Raw genomic sequence first — 19,237 nt, forward strand, 5'->3', positions numbered from 1 at the left:
CTGGCCTATCTGGTCACTCTCCAGTGGGCAGGAGGTTCACTGGGGCCCACTTGGTGGGTAACCCCTGCTGCCAACTGGGGCACATCAGCTCCGCCTAGCAGAGGTTAGGAAATATCGCTCTCCCAAAGCTTCCTCTCCCAGTTCCCAAACTCAGAGGCCCAGCACAGGGCCTAGAATTCACTGAGGCTTGGTGGCTGTCTGCAAGACAGTCAATCAATCAACATGGATCACCGAAACCGACAACGTAGCATAGGCCTGAGCCGAATCCCTGGGACTCAGTCCCGCACCACCAGTGCTCCACTTGCCTTGCATGTGGAACAGGAGGCCAGAGGACAAGATTCGGAGCAACGAGAGATCCCTCGTCAGAGGACTGCCACCTACGCGCCCCTGGAAAGTGAAGAATTGGCAGACAATGTTATGGGTAAGGACAAGCTCTCCCCTTCTCAGCAAAAGGGAGGTGGCTTCATATTTTTCTTCCTATGCCCACAGGAAACGGGTCAGGAAACAGAAAACAAAACTTATAATGGGCAGGACTGGGGTAAGGGAAGAGTTAGGAAAGGACAGGTTTCCTATCTGCCTCAAAGGGTTGTTACAGCAGCAAGGATATAATATGTGAAAGCAAGTTGAAACTGAGACAGGCTGTTGGGAATATTAGGTGTTATTTACAAAATCGAGTACTTACAATAGCAAATGCCATGTGCCTGGAGCCTTGGGAAACAGAGATGAATTCGACAATGATTTCGTCCCCAGAGAGTTGAGAAAGTAATAAAGAAAAGTCAAACTGGTAGGATAGCTTCTGTGGGATTCAGAAAGATGAGGAGAGCTCACAAGAAGAAGGGTTCCTGGGGACATAAAGGATGCCAACGGGTTCCTCTGTTTCTGGTGTGTGCTGTGTCTCTCTCACCCCAGTCCTCACCTGCCATCATAGCAAATGGTTGCCTGATGGGGTAATTGTCAGAAGGTAGGACACTGTGATGGAGAAAAAGGGTTTCAAGTCTTGATTTAAAAAAAAAAATAAGACATACATTGAGGCAGACAGTCTTATGTCACCAAGCTGTGACTTTCCCACTGGAAAACAATAAATAAGTCTTGAAATACTGCTTTTCAGGTTAGACCTTTCTTCTCCAAGTTTGCCCAGAACTTAAAAAGGCAACGGCTGGAGAGGCAAGTCAGGGCACTGCTCACCCAAGTCACTGCTAGGAAAAGCAGAATACATATAAAACATAAACCATTCAGAGGCAGAAGGGTTAATTTCAGCTTTGAGAGGAGGCAGGATGGTGTGCTGCTGTGTGACTTTTGGGGAGCACTGGAATGGAAAGATGAGAAGAGTGTAAAACAGGGTTGAGCGCACAGGACCGCTCACCTGTAATGGCGGCAGGACCGTTTACTACAATGGCGGCAGGACCGTTTACTATAATGGCGGCAGGACCGTTTACTATAATGGCGGCAGGCCGGTCACCTGTAATGGCGGCAGGACCGCTCACCTGTAATGGCGGCAGGCCCGTCACCTGTAATGGCGGCAGGCCCGTCTACTATAACGGCGGCAGGCCCGCCAAGGTAAAGGCGAGAGGCCAGTCTCCAGTGAAGCTTTCTGGAAGACATGGGACTAGAAGGATGAGCAGGGCCTAAAAGCAATGCTGAGAACAGATGGGAAGGAGGACAGAAGAGCGGGAAAACGGTCACACTCGATGCCGGTTTTCCGCAAGTTGGGCTTCGCCAGGGCGCATGCGCAAACACTAGCGGGGTGGGGGGAGGGGCAGGGCCTATAATGGGGAGGACTAAGACGAGGAATAAGTTTGGAAAGGACAGGTTTCCTATCGGCCTGAAAGGGTTGCTGCAGGAGTAAGGAAAACAATTTGAAAATAACCTGAAACTGAGACAGGCTGTCGGGAATATTGGTGTTACTTACAAAACCAAGTGCTTAAACTAGCAAATGCCACATGCTACATGCCTCGGGAAACCAAGATAAATTCGACTTCAATTTCGATCCCAGGGAGCTAACCGGGTGATAGATTTCTGTAGGTTTCAGAAAGATGACAAAGATAGAAGGGATCCTGGATCCTCTTGTGATGGGATAGTTGTCAGAAAATGGAACAACAATGTGCTGGGACAAAGTCTGGTCTGGGAGATTTTCAAATCTAGCTTTTTTTAAGACACCTTGGGACAGGCTTAAGTTATCTAAATGCCTGTTTGTCCTTGGCTGCTGGAGAATAAATGGTTAGACTTTCTTCAAGTTTTGCAGGACTTAAAGGTCTGCAAATACAAGGGGTAGTAATGGCACTGTTCAGACAGATCACTTAAAGGAAAAAACTGCTAGAAGTATAGACGCAAGCAGGTCAAAGGCAGATAGGTTAGTTTGACTTTGTTAAGGGGCTGGTGTGCGGTGTCGTGGGTTTGTTGAAGATACGGGCGTGGAAGCAGTGCAGAGGACGTGAGCTTCGGAGGCCAGTCACACGCCAAGCCATCGTTCTCAGAGTTGGGCGGAGCGCCAGCTTTGGCCCGCCCCAATGCGCAGGCGCAAATGCCGGCCTGGGGCGAGCAGGCCACGTGGCGGGGCTAAGAGGGGGGGGTGGTCGAGGGAGCCCGGAGAGCAGGGGGGGCGGGAGTGGGAGGGCGGAGCAGGTCTCGCGAGGCCGCGCCCTAAGTCGCGGGGTGTCCGGCGCGCGATTGTAGCTGCCTGGCGGCGGGAGAAGTAGCGTTCGCGCTGAGGGACGTTTGTCTGCACTCGCGTGGCCATGAAGGCTCCTCAGCCGCTGCCAGCCGCGACGACTGCAGCCCCCAACCGGAGCCGAAGGCTGCTGTTGCTGCCACTACTGCTGTTTCTGCTGCCAGTCCGGGCTCTGCGGGCCTTGGAGACAGAGGAGAGGCCCCGAACCCGTGAAGAGGAGTGCCACTTCTACGCGGGGGGACAAGTGTACCCGGGGGAGGCGTCCCGAGTTTCAGTCGCCGACCACTCCCTGCATCTCAGCAAAGCCAAGAGTAGGTGGCTCCCTGTCAAGGGGGTTTGACCTGTGGCAGAGTGAGGCGGGAAGTGGGGAGGGCCGGGAGACACGTGGGCCTTGCCAAAGGTCCACCCGGGAGTCTGACTTGGGCGGCTCCCCTGCGCTGCCTCCGTCCCTGGGTGGACCTGGCTTTTTGGGGGCGGGGAAGGGTCCAGCTGTGAGAAAGGGATGGTTTCCGCTAATCAGATTTTGGAAATAGTGGTTACCCCAAAAGCCGCAGAAAAGGGAAAGAGGGTGGCCCTGGTCTGGGACTTGCATGCATCGGAGGATGTTGTGCAAACTGAAAGGCTTCCTCAAACATCACAAAGTGGCTGCTGCACACCGCGTCTGTTTCCAAGTACTATTTGAGGGAAGAATACCTTAAGTCGAATAATGATTCGTAGGAAGTTTGATTAAACAGAAAAGTGGCTAAACAAATGTTCAGGAAAACAAACTTCACGTTTCTTTTTTTCATCTTATAAAGATGACTATTAAGCCCTTCCCCCAAATTTATATAATTACCAGGTATTTTTGTGTGTGTCTCCTAGAAATGAAGAACTTATTACATGGTGTTCTTTGTAGGGAAAGGAGGCAAAAGGAGGTTGGAAGTAATGTATTTTGGTTGATGATAAACCTCATGGCAAATTTGTGTCCTGCCAGTTTGGCTTGATTATTTGCATTTCTGTCCAGTGTACACAGCTAATGGCCAGGTTCAGGAAGGACACGTCAGACTGAGATACCGAGAAAGTTGTGGCTTGCTGCATTTAGATGTTAAGATTACCCAAAAAGAAGTGACCGGGATTAAAGGATAAAGACGGTCCCTTGCTTGCTTTTAAGTACCCTGCTTTCCCTATAGATCAGTTGGCATTCAGATGTGTATTTGGCTTTTGTGGTTCAGTTACAGTATGTTCTATGCCCATGTGCAGTGAAAAAGCTTCACAATTATGAATCCTTAGTGTTAAATAGGATGTTGTTATGACTTAGGATGGAGTGGGAGTAATAAATGAGGAAAACTGGTTTGCCTTAAACATTTGCAGTTCTTTTCCTGCCGAAATTTAACTAATTTTGGACTTTGGTTTTTCAAAAGCCAGTCTTGCACTTTGAAAATCACAGTATTTCAAAGTGCCATTAGTTTTACTTGCCTCAGAAGATATTTTGAAATATGTCAGCCAGTTAAGTGTTTATTGGCATTACATATATTTCCTATAAGGAACAAATCCCATCCAACTCTGCTCATAAAAGCAAAAAAAAAAAATAGTAATTTCTCTTTGCCAGAAAACTTTTTCAAATTTTAGGTATTTGCTACATCTCTGTCACATGTAGGCTTATATAGATACCAGGACTTCCATTCATAAAGTGGAATACTGTAGAGCCGTTAAGGTAATACTTTCAAATAATTTTTGGTAACATAAAAAGTGTTCATGATTTACTGTTTGCTTCTTTTTTAAAGGGGTACAACATGATCAAATTTGTCTTTAAAAAAAGACTGGAAGGAAAGACCAAAATGTGAACAGTAGTTAATGGAGTTATGAGAAGAAGAGGTTTAAGTATTCTTCTTTATACTGCTTTGCATTTGCCAGAATCTTTGTTGTATGATTTATATTCAAGATTTTAATAGACACACGGGGTTGCTTGGGGAATTCCATTTATAGATCTTAGCAAAGTAACTGGATTCTTTTTGCTCAATAAATAGATGACAGTTTTTTTTCTTTGAACTAACACTGCAATTCTTAAATCGAGAACCCAAAGTTTTTTAACTGATAATTTTGACAAAATTTCTCAGATGGTTTTCCCAATATGCTAAGATCATTAAAGAGTGTCATTGTGATACATCATTATAAGTCTAACCACACATCTATGTAGTGTATCCCGTTACTCTATACTCTTGAGTAGTATTTTCAGTAATGTATACATAAAACATATATAGTTCACAACCCTTCTACTATCTAGTTCTCCCTCCTGGCCTTTACGTAATCAGATAAGGATAGTTATATGAGGTAGGCTGCTGACTCAAGATGAATAATCAAATGTTATATATTAACTTCACAGAGAAATTTATCTTAAGTTTGTGTCTCTTTTCAGAGTGACTATAAACATGCTGGCTGTTATAAACCTTACTTTCTAGAAACCATAGTCAAACTTGGAAGCATATATTGACTTCAATATACGTAATGGTTCTGAAAGTTTAAGTGCTATCTGAATGTAACAGAAGATCAAGGTGTATTATTATCAAAGCATGTTGGATAGAATTACCACATTGCCTTACAAGAGAGCAGCACCAACTATTCAATTTCCATCAGGTCACTTGAAACCTGTTCAAGGGGGTCTTTTCTTTCAAAGCCCTCTAGGAAAACAATCCAATAGTCTGGGATTTTACACTTCTGGCCTGATGTGTTTGCAGATTTCCTACTCCTAGAGTGTGGCAGCAGGTCCTCCATGAGTATTAAGAAACTGGACAGATGTTTAAATTAGTACATCTGAAACACTGCCATTAGGGAAAGGAACATCTGCTTATTTGAAATGTAGGAAGTTGTTCAACTTGGAGGGGTTATAGTGAAGTATCCAGTAGGGTTTAGTGCGGGGATAGAATGTGGGGGCAGAGCTGTGAGCATGAATAGAAAGTATTGTCACTAACCTCCAACTGAAATTGAGCATTTCTTTCCATTATAATGTCAGCAGCAAAGCACATTAACTTCGGTAGTACTTGCACGTACCCTTTGCCAGGAGACCCACAGATATTTTCATGCTGCCTTGTAGTTGTTGGTTGTTGTGGGTATCCTGAAACATCATTTACACTTTCACTATTTGGGTAGTTATTAGATCATTGCTAGACACTGCATTTTTAAAGTGTTAATAAAAGGGTACATGTACTACTACATCACCAGTATGGTATTTTTATATTTGATAATTGCATTTCAATATAATCACTTTCCTTTGTAATTTTATATATTCTAATTTATACATTCAATTGCACTATTCTAGGAATTCTGTAAGCTTCAATGGACTGCTAAAGAGATCCAAAGGTTGAGAAGTATGATTTTTAGTGATTTCCTAAAGCTTCCCTTCCTTCTGTGCTCCCACCAGCTTTGGCAGTGTTAACAAAACACCCTCTATTTTTCTTCCTTAGTTTCCAAGCCAGCACCTTATTGGGAAGGAACAGCTGTGATAAATGGAGAGTTTAAGGAGCTCAAGTTAACTGATTATCGTGGAAAATACCTGGTTTTTTTCTTCTACCCACTTGATTTGTAAGTAATAATGTACATAGCAGCTTGTAAAAACCTCAGTTATTATTGATCATTAATCAAGAACATCAGCAGCTAGAGGAGGGTTGGGAGGGGGATAATAGTGGAAAGAGAGGAAGAGACTAGTATGAATGAATGACTCATGGACATGGACAACAGTGTGGAGATTCACCGTGGGGGGTGGGATGGGCCAAGAAGGGCAAAGGGGGAAAAACTGGGACAACTGTAATAGAATAACAATAATAAAAAGAACATCACATAGGAATATTTTATTTAGCTCTTGGTTCTCAAAAGGCAAACATCTGATGAGAAATTTTTCCAAGTAACATCTACTGTGTATTTCAGAATCATAACCCATTGACCCCAGTTCTTTACACTCATATTGTGTTATCACATAATCAGTAGAGAAAAAATACAATTATATTCATATAAGGTACACCCACTAAGTCAAGAAAAATGGACTGACAATATATTAGAAAGCAGTTAATAGCAATACTTACGCCACAAAGCTATTTAATGTATCCTTGTTAAATAGAAATTAATTGCCCTTTTCTCTGGTGGGTGCCATTTAAACTATGGTTTTACTATTTTTATTCTTTGCTGCAACCGTTGCTCTTCTGTGATTTGAACATTTGCCTGAAAAGACTACACGTAGTTAATGAATGATGCCTAACTGATACAAATATGGTTATTGTGGGAGTGTTTTCTTTTTAACTTCTGTGACCATGAGCAACTTCTGTAGATAGTCAGAAAGTTGACTCAGAGTAAAGACTCTTGTAGCATTAGTCACATCAAGATTTAATTTTATGTCGGGCATTTTTCAAATTCTATGGAAGCAAAGTGATACTAAAAAAGCCAACTTTTATCTTTTTTCTATTGAATATATTTTTTGGTTACAAAAGTAAGTAGAAATTTCTTCTATCTTTGTCACTGTATATTAAAGTACTTGTTCTGTTAGGACTCCTCACGTTGAACTATGTAAATAAATGTGTAAACTTAACTGGGAGGATATACTTCAAACTCATCTCTATAGGTGTAGGCCAGTGTTCGTCAGACTTTTTCTGTGCAGGGCTAGATAGTAAATATTTTAGTCTCAGCGTTGTGGCGATCTTTTTTCCAAGTACTTAACTTGACCGTCATAGCACAAAAACTGGCTTACACAGTGCACAAACGAATGGGTGTTGTGGTCCGTTGCAAGTTCATTTACAAAAAGTCAGATAGACTAGATTTGGCCTGTGGCTTGTAGTTTGCTGACCCTTAGTCTATCCAAACAGGAAAAACTCTGATAAAAATTAGTACATTGAGACTAAAACAAGTCTTGAATCTACCTAATAATTTTTTTAAAGCAGCTTGACTAGCTAAAATGTATAATATACTTTAATTTCCAATAGAAACCAGAAGTTCAGATTTTAACCACATAAAAATTATAGGCCTTCTAAGTTCATTGTTTTTATAAAACCAAAAAGTTAAAACATATGTAAAATATATATGACACTAAACCTGAATTTTGGAATTAGTCTAACATAGCAGACAAATATGCTCTATTTCTCCAGTGTTGTTTTAAAACTCCCTTAATGAATAAGACATGTAATTATGCATGATGTTAGCAATGATCTTCTGGGTAAGGGGCTAAGACAGCGTCTTTCTGTTGTTCTGTGTAATGCAGACTGGTTAGAGGGGGAGGAATTCTCAGGCTTTTGCCACACACAGTCTACAAGGATGAAAGTCACAAACAAAACCCTTCCGTTTTCTGCCAGACTTTTTTCTCTCTCTTCACTAAGTCTAGATAGCATTTCCTGGGGTAATAGGAAGGAAGGCAGGGTCTGACCATTCTCACTTTTTGGAAAATATTAAAAATACATATTATAGCCCAGGTTCCAGGGACATAATGTAGATTAGAACTTTCTGCTTGCATATGACAGCCTTCACTTGAACAAATGAAATATTTGAAAAGCCTAGGGCGATGGTAGGAACTTGTCCCCTAAATCTACATTTTTCAAACTTTCTTGACCATGACACACAATAGGAAATAAACTTTTCATTGCTGCCCAATACACTTACACATACACACAGGGTAACAATCAGTCTGTGTGCACCAATACAGCTATGCTATACTGAAATCCTGAAAAACGTCCATACCAGCACATAAGTAGCCACTTTCTCAACCCCCCTCCCCACATTCTACTCCTCCCCCTGGTCCTTTTCCAAAACCTCCAGCACTGAAGGCGACTTTGAGTTAAGGTTTCTAAATATTTTTAGTATGACTCCTAAACACATATATAGGGCCCAGCAGAAGTAATGCCTGCTTGATTGTGGTTGGTAGGGTATGTGAATGTCTCACACGAGATGGACAGCAATTTGAACATTTCACCTAAAATGTCATATGGTGTGCTTGGGTGTGGTATTGTTATGTTACAGAATTACATGCTTATAATTTTGTAATAAAAATGGTGTTGTGTGTGCCAGACCATGTATGCAACTTGTATATGCTTGTTTTATAACTTACCTGTACTATGAATGATGTATTCTCATATTTTCTATTTCACTGTTTTAAAATGCTGACTGGAACTCAGTAAATTGGCCTAAGTAATTCCTACCACAGTTTGAAAAGTACTACCCTAAGGTAACATTCTCTGAACATGCCCTTCTGACAGCAGGACCTTATCAAGAAATAGAGGGGGAAAGGAGAGAATTTCCTCATCTCCAAAATAGAGATGGATGCATCTAGCTCATAAGGCTGGTAACAATGAAATGATAAAAGATTTGTACAGGTCCTTGGATACTATAAAGCATATTAGACTACTCAGTCATGAGAAAGTTCATATATAAAATTGTTCTTAATGTACTTTTTATATACTAAATGTGTTTGTAATGACTAGGTCATTTACAATGTATATGCATACTTCGAGAATACTGAGTGTACTTTTTTTACTTTCAGCACTTTTGTGTGTCCAACTGAAATCATCGCCTTTGGTGATAGAATTGAAGAATTCAGATCTATCAACACCGAAGTGGTGGCATGCTCTGTTGATTCACAGTTTACCCATTTGGCCTGGTCAGTATTTCTCTCATTTGTATGGGGAAAATGGATATACTTTTATGTTATGGGCAAACAACTCTTAACAAGATAGGAATATAGTTATTTATCAGACAACTCAGGAGTAGATTTGTCTGAGAACTGCTAGTTCAATGAAGTTACATAAAAATGCTTAAGGATTTTATAGGACATTTCAAAATTGGGAGGAAAGTTCAATGGAAAAGATGTAATATCCATAGCCAAAACTATCAAATTGTATGATGCTTCATTGTGACAAATTTTGGGTAACCTTAATCTGGAGAAAAAATCTTCAAAATACCATTTCTCTGTTATGCAGTTGACTGGTATTAAGCCAAACTCAAAATAGCTTTTATAATCACTTTAAAGAACCAATGATTTTTAAATTAATTTTAGAAATAATTTTTAATTTTTCACTTAATCAAATGCAAAGAATTGCAAGTTAAAATGACAAGAGGTGCTATTTTTCCCTGTCTGATTGGCCAAAATTTCAAACATTGAAAACTTTCATGTAGTGATGACATAGGTGGGAAGAAATGGCACTCACATACACACATTCACCATTTCTGGAGAGTAATTAGGCAACATGTTTTAGAATTTTAAATGTGCATGTTGGCGTGAGGTTTTTACTCGCATCCACAATTTTGTGTGTAAAATTTTATGCATGATGAAGACTATTCAAAATTATATTGGTTTTAAAACAATATTCACTTCATTAAAGTAACAAATTCAAAATAAGTTTTTCTCCATTTACAATTATATGTATACACATAAATATATGTGCATGCATATGAAACTAAACTTTTAATTAGTTCAGGAGCTACAATTTTAATTTCCATTCCCTTAAGTAATTAATTCTCTTAAGTGTTTTAAAATGCTGTCATATATTTTATTTGACTTCCTTTAAGTACCTCAATTTTCAGACACTCTCCCTAAGAACTTAATTCCTGCAAATCTAATAAATAGATATAGTATGTCTTAAGTCCTTTTAAAGTCTTTATTATTTATAAACTGAATAAAATTTCAATTTACACATTTTAAACTGGAAGCACAAAGTAAATTGTATTCTAATATGCCAGATTCATGTAAACATTATAATTAAGTATACAAATATGTACTGATTATTTCTCAATATAAAAATGTTAAAACCATGGGTTTAATCTATAACTTCTGTAGTAGTTCTGAATCACCATGGGATTAAAACACAAATCCCCTAAGGGAAAAAGTTTATGTCATCACAAAAAATTTGGGGTTACTTCCCCAAGGAACTTTTTGGGATACACTCTCGGCTGCATGGGTTTCATACCAACCGCAGATTTCCCCCTGGGTGTCAGGACTTGGTTGCGGGCATCTGGAGCAGCATTTCCTTGTTTTTGCTCTGCTGTGTCAGTGTCCTCCCATTGGGGCACCAGCCCACATCCCCCGGTTTCATCTTAGAGAATATTTCAATCTGAAGACTGATAACATCTGTGGTTATAGCTAACTTCCTTCACTGCTCCATGTGGACTTTGCATTTCTTTGTCTCAGGATATTCAAATATCCAGTTGTATTCTGCCTCTCATGGAATTGTTTTTGTGATCACAGTTCTAAGGTTATTCTTATGACAGTGCATAATCAGAGAAGTGTACAACATTAAGAATACAAGGATATTTCCAGCAGTATTTATAAAAGCAAAAAAACTGAAATAGTTTAAATGTCTCAGTAGAGATTAGTAAAATATACCTGTACACTAAAAATGTGATGTGTATCTCCATATTTAGTGTTTAAAGGATATGAATATGTTATTAAGTAGGGGGAAAGGCAAGAAAATAGAATGTATATTACCCTTTTTTTTTTGAGGAATAGCATGGGTGTATTGTGTTTGTTCATGTGTGTGCATATGCAGAGAGAGTGCTGTTTTGATATATGTCATGTACTTAACTCTGAGAGGTGTATGTTCCATTACAGGATTAACACCCCTCGAAGACAAGGAGGACTTGGGTCCATCAAGATTCCACTGCTTTCAGATTTGACCCATCAGATCTCAAAAGACTATGGCGTATATCTGGAAGACTCAGGCCACACTCTTAGGTAATTATGACCAATCCAGAAATACTTGAAACCCTCCTTGAAATGGAGTTAGAAGATAACAAGGTTTGATCAAGAAATCATGTTTGCTCTATTTGCAAACATGTTGTAGATACTCTTTAAAATAATTCGTGAGTGCCCTATTTAAACTATGTATGTAGTTTAAACTACACAGGCTGCTAGAGCTGGGAGAGTACATAGAAGTGCTTGACCAGCCCTGCCACTTTACAGATAAACAGATTAATAGAGTTCCAGGAACTTAGCTGAGGATATAGAATTAGTTAATGGCAGAGTACAGACTTGAACCCTGGTTCCCAAACTCCTTATCCATTTCTTTTCTTTCCAAGCTGACTCCAGTAATGGTTTTAGTAAATACAGGTATCATAGTATTTAGCAAACCTGTGTCTTTGAAGTAGGAAAAATTAAGGAAATATTTTATCTGACAGCTCTCACTCGGTTACTTGAGCTAATAATGCTAATAGAATTCTTTGAAAATAAGGTGATTTCATCTTAAAGCAACTGCAGTTTTTGTTGTAGTTATGTTTATTTGCTTTTCAGTACTAATAAAGTATCAGTATAATCCTGTTTTAATAATAGCTTTTTTTTAAAGATTTTATTTATTTTTAGAGAGAGGGGAAGGGAGGGAGAAAGAGAGGGAATGAAACATCAATGGGTGGTTGCCTCTCACGCCCCAGTACTGGGGACCTGGCCTGCAACCCAGGCATATGCCATGACTGGGAATTGAACCACTGACACTTTGGTTCACAAGCCTGTGTTCAATCCACTGAGCTACACCAACCAGGGCTAATAACAGCTTTCTTAAGATACATGACTTACCCAATGTAAAGTATACAATTCAGCAGTTTTTAGGATATTCAGAGGGTTTTGCAACCGCCACCACAATCCATTTTAGATCATTTTCATTGCTCCAAAAACAAACCTCATACCCATTAGCAGTTACTCCCCCTTTCCCCCAATTTTCTGGCTCCCATGCCTGCCTGCTTGCCTTCTTCATTGAATCCCTTTTGTTTAGTAAGGCACATCTTCATAGCTTCCTAGGAAAAGGTCATGGAAGATAAAACGGTTTGAGAGCTTACATGTGAAAAAGTGTTTTTATTCTACTCTTCATATTAATCAGTAAATAATTGGGCTGAGTATATAGCATTGTAGATTGAAAGGCATTTTCCTGAAAACATTTCAAAGCATTGAAATACCCCGCTACCTTTAGCTTCTGGGGTGGTTATTGAGATGTCTGTTGCCATTTAATTTCTGATTTTTTATAAGAATGACCTGTCTCTTCTCTGTGGAAGAGACATACATGTATATCACACAAAGTATGGCAAATGTCTTAGTCTCAAAGTCTACCAAAGAAGCAAAATTCACAAAATTAAAACAGAAAATAGAAGCTAGAATTTGCTACCAAAGAAAAGACATATTTGTTTTTGTGTGCTATGTGTTTATATGATGTATGTTACAGAGGAAAGCTCAAAATTTCAGATCAGCCTCACTTACTTCAGAACATACTTCATCACCACTGACAACAGTTTTCAACTGTTAAAGTAGCCACATGAAAAAACATGCACATGAATAATTACTAAGGAAATTGACCTGGTCCAAGGAAAGTGAGCTCCAGTTATTTCAGACATTGAGTCACTCATTCAAAAAATGTGTTGTAGGATAAACAGGAATACTTTAGTAATGTTTCATGTAATTATGAAACAAGATGTCATGAAACAGATATATAATTCCATATGTCTATTTAAAAAATCTCATTATTAAGCCCTGGGTGGCGTAGCTCAGTGGATTGAGCGCAGGCTGCGAACCAAAGCATCACAGGTTCGATTCCCAGTCAGGGCACATGCCTGGGTTGCAGGCCACAGCCCCCAGCAACCACACATTGATGTTTTTCTCTCTCTCTTTTTCCCTCCCTTCCCTCTCTAAAAAATAAATAAATAAAATCTTTTTTTAAATATGTCATTATTTGTAATACTTACACACAAGCAATTAGCCCCAGTACCTGAGATATTGTTCTAGTCCAAAGTGAATATTGGGTTGAAATTCATACTGCCTTAAATAAATTGACTATAAAGTCCTTTCAAATTTTTTCTCCCTTTTGCAATAACAGATATTTTTGGTCAAAGTATTTCATTATTCCACAAGCCGTAAGAGTGAATCACACATAATAGAGATTTAGAGGGAAAGGTAATTTTGCTTATATTGGTGACCTTTTCTTTTTCTGCCATTGAAAAGGGAAATAAAAAGACATTCTAAAAAACCAGTAATGAGAAAGATGGATCATTCCTTCACTCAAAGGAAGACTCTGCTATGTAGTTCCATCATTTCATTCACAGTGCATTAAAATCCCAAACCCTAGTACACATGAAGATTCAACTATAAATACTATAGGACATTTCATAGGCAAGAACAGAATTTTAAAGCTACTAAGGGATGGGGTGGAGGTTACGAATAAAGGGGGGATAAACGGTGATGGAAGGAGACTTGACTTGGGGTGGTGAGCACATATTACAACATACAATGATATAAAATTGTACACTTGTATGTAATTTTATTAACCAATGTCATCCCAATAAGTTCAATAATTTTTTTTTTAATTTTAAAGCTACCCTTTTAACAATTGTAATCTCAAGCTATATAGCAGATAAGTATGGATATGGGTGTGTGTGCATGCCTCTGCCAGTCAAGTAGGTAGGTAGTATGTGGTTGGTTCTGTATAACAACCTTGTGTGATTGGTACAGGGATTTACATTAACAAATACTTGTCTTAACTGATATGGAATTGCCTCACTTCTACCACTCTTGTGTTTTATAGAGGTCTCTTCATTATTGATGACAAAGGGATCCTAAGACAGATTACTCTGAATGATCTTCCTGTGGGTAGATCGGTGGATGAGACACTGCGTTTGGTTCAAGCATTCCAGTACACCGATAAACATGGAGAAGGTACTCTTTCCTTCCAAACATCATAGCCTTTTGATTTTTTAAAAAGGTTTATTTATTTTTAGAGAGAGGGGAAGGGAAGGAGAAAGAGAAGGAGAGAAATATCAGTGTGTGGTTGCCTATCAATGCATCCCCCACTGGGGACCTGGCCCACAACCCAGGCCTGTGCCTTAGACTGGGAATCAAACTGGCAATCCTTTGGTTCACAGGCTGGCACTCAATGCACTGAGCCACACCAGCCAGGGCAGCCTTTTGATTATTTAATTTGAAAAGAGGTAGCAGCATAGTTTAGTTTTTTATCCTATAATTTGGAAGTTTCCAAAGTCATCTCATTGACTGTCTTGAAATTATTAGCTGATGTTTTAGTAAATCAAATTACTTAAAGTACATTTTAGCAAAATATCACTAATATATACTACTTACTGAATTTAAAAATGCAAAAATATTATTTGCACAGTCTTTTTGGTTAAGCTCAAAGAGAAAAGTTTCTGCTGCTACAATTTTTTAAATGATATTTCTATAAACTTAAAATGTGCCAAACTGGCAATATTTAGTAACATAGGTTTTATGTTTTATGTGCACCATTTACAGTATTTGATGTAGATTTTCCTCACAGTAATTCAGTAATCGTCAGGGTTATCCAGTATCACACTAGTAATGTATCATTTCATCTTTTCACTGTGAGCTTTCACAATAGCTACATAGGAAAGGTCAGATTTTCCTCAAATAGAACATATGCTTTATATTCCTTTCAAATGTGTAACTTGGTGCCTCAGTCCAGGTTCATTCTAAAAGGAAAAGCCTACTTCCTAAATAAAGCCTCTTTTGAGAAACAGCAAACCATGGCATCAGTACAAAATACTACAAGAAACAGCAAATAGGCTTATTGTAAGTTTATGTAAATTCAGAGAAATTTTTACTATGCCTAGAACTTTCAGTTCACCAGATTTCCCAACTTTCTTAGAGGAAGAATCAGTTTGGTTTCTTAAATTATAAATGTAACTAAACATGATTGGCAAAAATGAAAATAGACTAGCTGCGTACTGATAAGCTCCGTGACTAAAATTCATGACTAAAATTGGTGCAAGCAGGCAAGCTAACAGAAGTCATGTGTTCAGTGGCCTAGAAATGGTCTCATTACTACAGGCTCCATTTTCAATTTCATTCGGACAAAGAAAAGCCAAGAGATGCTGAAGAGAACTGAACTCAACAGTCTTTTGCCAATTTTTGTTCCTTTCAGTGTGCCCTGCTGGATGGAAACCTGGGAGTGAAACAGTAAGTCAAATTGATTTTTCTGTTAAGGGGATGTCTGTAGCCAAACAAAAATGCCAACCTTAAGATAATCTGTAATAGCACTGCTTTGATTTTGTAAATGAACTAAACCTTGCTCAGCAAAAATCAAGAGTACAGGCATTCTTTGAACTGTAAGGAGCGTAGCTGAAACTAAGCAGAAGATAGGACTTCATGCTATGAATTTTAAAGCCAAATATCCAGCAGAATATACCATTAAAGGCAAAGAAAATAATCACAAGCAAAACCTATAGGTATACAGCTGTATATTATATATTATACATACATACCTATACATATATATATGTGTATATACATGTGTGATGTTTCACATATGTGTGATATATCACATATTACACACCTGTATGTTATCTACACACGTGTGCCTGTATAAAAACTTTTTAGAAACTCTGGCTTAATTAACATTGAATTTCATGATTCTTTTATCACTTGAAGTCAAAAAATATTGAAACAAGTACATTCTTTCATAGGAAGGCTGTATAATTTATAGGCAATCCCTGAAGTAGTCGCTGGCCAAAGTACAACTTGTAAAACTTGCTTGAACTCTTTTCAGTGAACATGTTATCTTGTAAAAATCAAGATGTTTACACAAACTATAGTTAGAAAAAATGCTAGAGCATCAGAAGATGACATTATAGTAGGATAAAAGGAAAATATAGACTCCTAAGACTTTCTTCCTTAGCAAATGCCTCCCCCCCAAGAAAAAATCAGTACCATTAGCCATAGACAATGAAATGTAGAAATTCACTCTAACCTCACTCAGATTATGTAAAGTGCCATTTCACTGATTTTAAACCAGTTTTTGATAGATTTGCAAAAGGGCTTTGCCCTCCTGGGTCAAAGTTAATGTTACAATACAACCTTACTCACCTCGACATAGGTCTGATGGATAGCAAATGGATTTGAAGTTAAACAGTAAAGGGACTTAGAGCACTAGGTACTTTAAATTATAAATTAGTCATTAGGTTAATTTACAATTATTGACCATGAAGCTCACAGATAGGAATCAGAAGCTGCAGGCATCACCTAAGAAGCCTTAAAAAGCATTTCTGGGTAAGGTCTTCAGGCTCGGGACACTCCACCTGGAGCTGTAGCAGAACCAGCAGTGAGTGATGCAGCATATCGCCGTGGGTCGAAGTCATGTGCCGAGAGAGCAGGATGAAGAAAGGGAGATGAAGGGTGACCAGGTCAAGAAATAGAGCTGTGAAGGGGAGAAGGGAAGAAAGTAGCAGGAGAGGGGCATGTAGGATCAAAAAAGGTTTGGTGGTGGTATTTCTTCAAAGATAGATGGGTTTTTCACCTCCATATCCTTCAGCTTCGCCCTGTCTATTGCACAGGTCTCCTGGTTTGTCTTCCAGACCTCGGTTTTCCGCACTCCAATGCATGTCATTCTCCAGACAGAACCTTTAGTGGTTCCCCAGCGCTCACAGAACAAAGGCCTGATACCCAGGGCACAACCTTCAAGCCTTTGCATTGTTTCCACTGCTCCCTCCCTAGTCGCCTTCCCCACAATTCATGCACAAACACTGTGCTCCCACCAAATCACAACTTGTCTCTCCCACAAACAAGCCCTGGTTTTTCACACCTTTGTGACTTTGCGCAGGTCTTTCTTTCTAGAGCCTGGAATCCCTGTGCCCTTCTCTAAATTCTACTCCTCTTTCAGTGCCACTTCCACTCTAAGACTGTCCCTAATGCCGTATCAGCCCCCATTGAGTCACATCGCCTGTGTCACACATGATCATATTGTGCATTGTGTCAAAACAGTCACATCCACGGACATCTTTCCCACATACTTGTATGAGCCTCAAACATAGAGACCATGGTAGTTCTCTAGATCCCCCCCCACCTAGCCCACTATTGACACAACATAGTTATTCCGTAAGTACCTGAAAACTGAATTTACATGCAGACAAAGTATAAACTGGCAAAGACAAAATAACTCCCTGAAGCGATGCCTGAAAAACTAGGTGATGATTATTTTATGCTGAAGGAAAATTATGAAGAAAACATGTATACAACTATTATAAACTGACTACAAGAGGGTTTTTGTATATGTAGGGATAGATGTACGCTACCTATAACTATCAAATGATATAGTTAATGTGAGGTCAATTTATATGAAAATTTCAAAAAAAGTAGGTTTCTAAGGCTCTGATCTAGTAGGGAGCATTTTGTTTTCATTCGGAGTATTTGTTCATTCACTAAATAGTTATGCAAGGTAATACTCCATGTTGTATTTGAGTATTTTTTTAACTTTGCAGTTTGAGATCAAAAGGTTGCCTTCTGGACCTCCAGAAACTCCATTTGAACACACTGCCTCCTTCCCAGGGGGTTGCGGCACACCAACACTTCATCAGCAGATGACTTTAGAAACACATTAACATCTGTAGCCATGCTCTCTCAATGTGTTTGGTTTAATCAGATCAAACCTGAAGATGCCATGAAAGCCTGGTGGCCACGAGAAGAGCTGTAAGTACATTTGGGGTGCCTGAGTACAGATGTTAATTCGGTAACATGTTCCTCGTGGGATACCTGAGATTAGGAGGTAGGACAAATCCAGTTCTTCCTACGTACACACGACAGTTTCGTACACAAGAACGGTCTCCTCTTTACTCAACATGGGCAACTACTAGCACACTGCTCATGATGCACTTTGGCTTCTGAAATGAATACTTCACTCTTTTCTTTTCATAGATAATCCCAGATCCCGCTGGAAAACTGAAGTATTTCGACAAACTGAACTGAAAAATACTTCAAGTTACAATGTTTGAACGTTGTCAATAAAGGACACTGTGTTACTTACCGTGTTGAGTTACGGTAGTCATTTCTTGGAGAATAAAAATAAATCCATGTCGGGCTCCAAAGATATTTAGTGTTCAAGTCAGACACTGATGCGAAAAGATAGACACTTATTCTGTCTCCAAACTAAGAGATGTCCCATTGAATCAAACTAGGAACAACAATAACTCACCTTTACGTAGAACTGATAATGTGCCAGATGTCGCTTTAGGCAGATTACGTGAGTTATTTCATTTAATCCTCACAGCAACTCTGAGTTCTTGATTTTACAGACAAGAAAACTGAAGCTCAGATAAACTGCTGACCCAGGCAACAGCTAGCTAGCAAAGGTAGACTCAGAGTGGAACCTTCGACAGACTCATTCTGGTTGCTGGGCTCTTCCCATCCCACGGTGGCCCACGTCTGTACCCCTCAGGGTAGCAGGAAAGGCTCCGAGGTGAGCAGTCCTCTCCCCTAGTACCTGCTAAGGGACAGCTGAACCCAGAGCTCACTGCTCTGTACAACAAAGCCATTTATTCACCACCAGCCCTTTTCTGTGAATTCATGTTTCGACTTACACCAAATGTGTAAGTAACAACTTACATGTTTAAATTCAGTTTAACAAACATTGAACCCCTAAATGTAGCTAGCTCCTCACAAACCACCTATAAAGCTGAATTCCAATACTACTACATCATGCCTTTTGCCACCCCAATATGGCAATGACTTCATTGTAATCATGTATAGGTGGGCCATGGAAGAATGTTCTACATGCTAGCTTACAGTCCCAATTTTAGAAGCCAACCTGTTTTAAAGGTGAATACTGCTAGTCCTTCAGTGTTCAA

The 19,237-nt window shown here is 39.4% G+C and overlaps 1 protein-coding gene across 4 annotated transcripts; it reads left to right on the top strand.

Annotated features, from left to right (window-relative positions):
* Window positions 1–2,608: 2,608 nt before the first annotated feature.
* Window positions 2,609–18,418, top strand: PRDX4 (peroxiredoxin 4). 4 transcript variants are annotated; one of them, XR_004900885.1, is made up of 8 exons: window positions 2,626–2,979; window positions 6,109–6,226; window positions 9,162–9,278; window positions 11,226–11,348; window positions 14,176–14,306; window positions 15,450–15,578; window positions 18,037–18,083; window positions 18,309–18,418. XR_004900885.1 is itself a non-coding variant. In XM_028522535.2 (8 exons), the coding sequence occupies exons 1-8, from the start codon at window positions 2,736–2,738 to the stop codon at window positions 18,310–18,312; spliced, it is 819 nt and encodes a 272-aa protein (XP_028378336.1). In that variant the 5' UTR covers window positions 2,628–2,735; the 3' UTR covers window positions 18,313–18,418. The 4 variants fall into 4 exon arrangements, 3 of the variants coding, with proteins under 3 accessions (XP_028378335.1, XP_035872226.1, XP_028378336.1); XM_028522535.2 differs by having other exon boundaries at window positions 2,628–2,979; window positions 15,544–15,578; XM_028522534.1 differs by lacking the exon at window positions 18,037–18,083 and having other exon boundaries at window positions 2,609–2,979; window positions 15,544–15,578; window positions 18,309–18,417.
* Window positions 18,419–19,237: the final 819 nt, after the last annotated feature.

This window comes from Phyllostomus discolor, chromosome X (assembly GCF_004126475.2).
Source record: "Phyllostomus discolor isolate MPI-MPIP mPhyDis1 chromosome X, mPhyDis1.pri.v3, whole genome shotgun sequence".
Lineage (NCBI taxonomy): Eukaryota > Metazoa > Chordata > Mammalia > Chiroptera > Phyllostomidae > Phyllostomus > Phyllostomus discolor.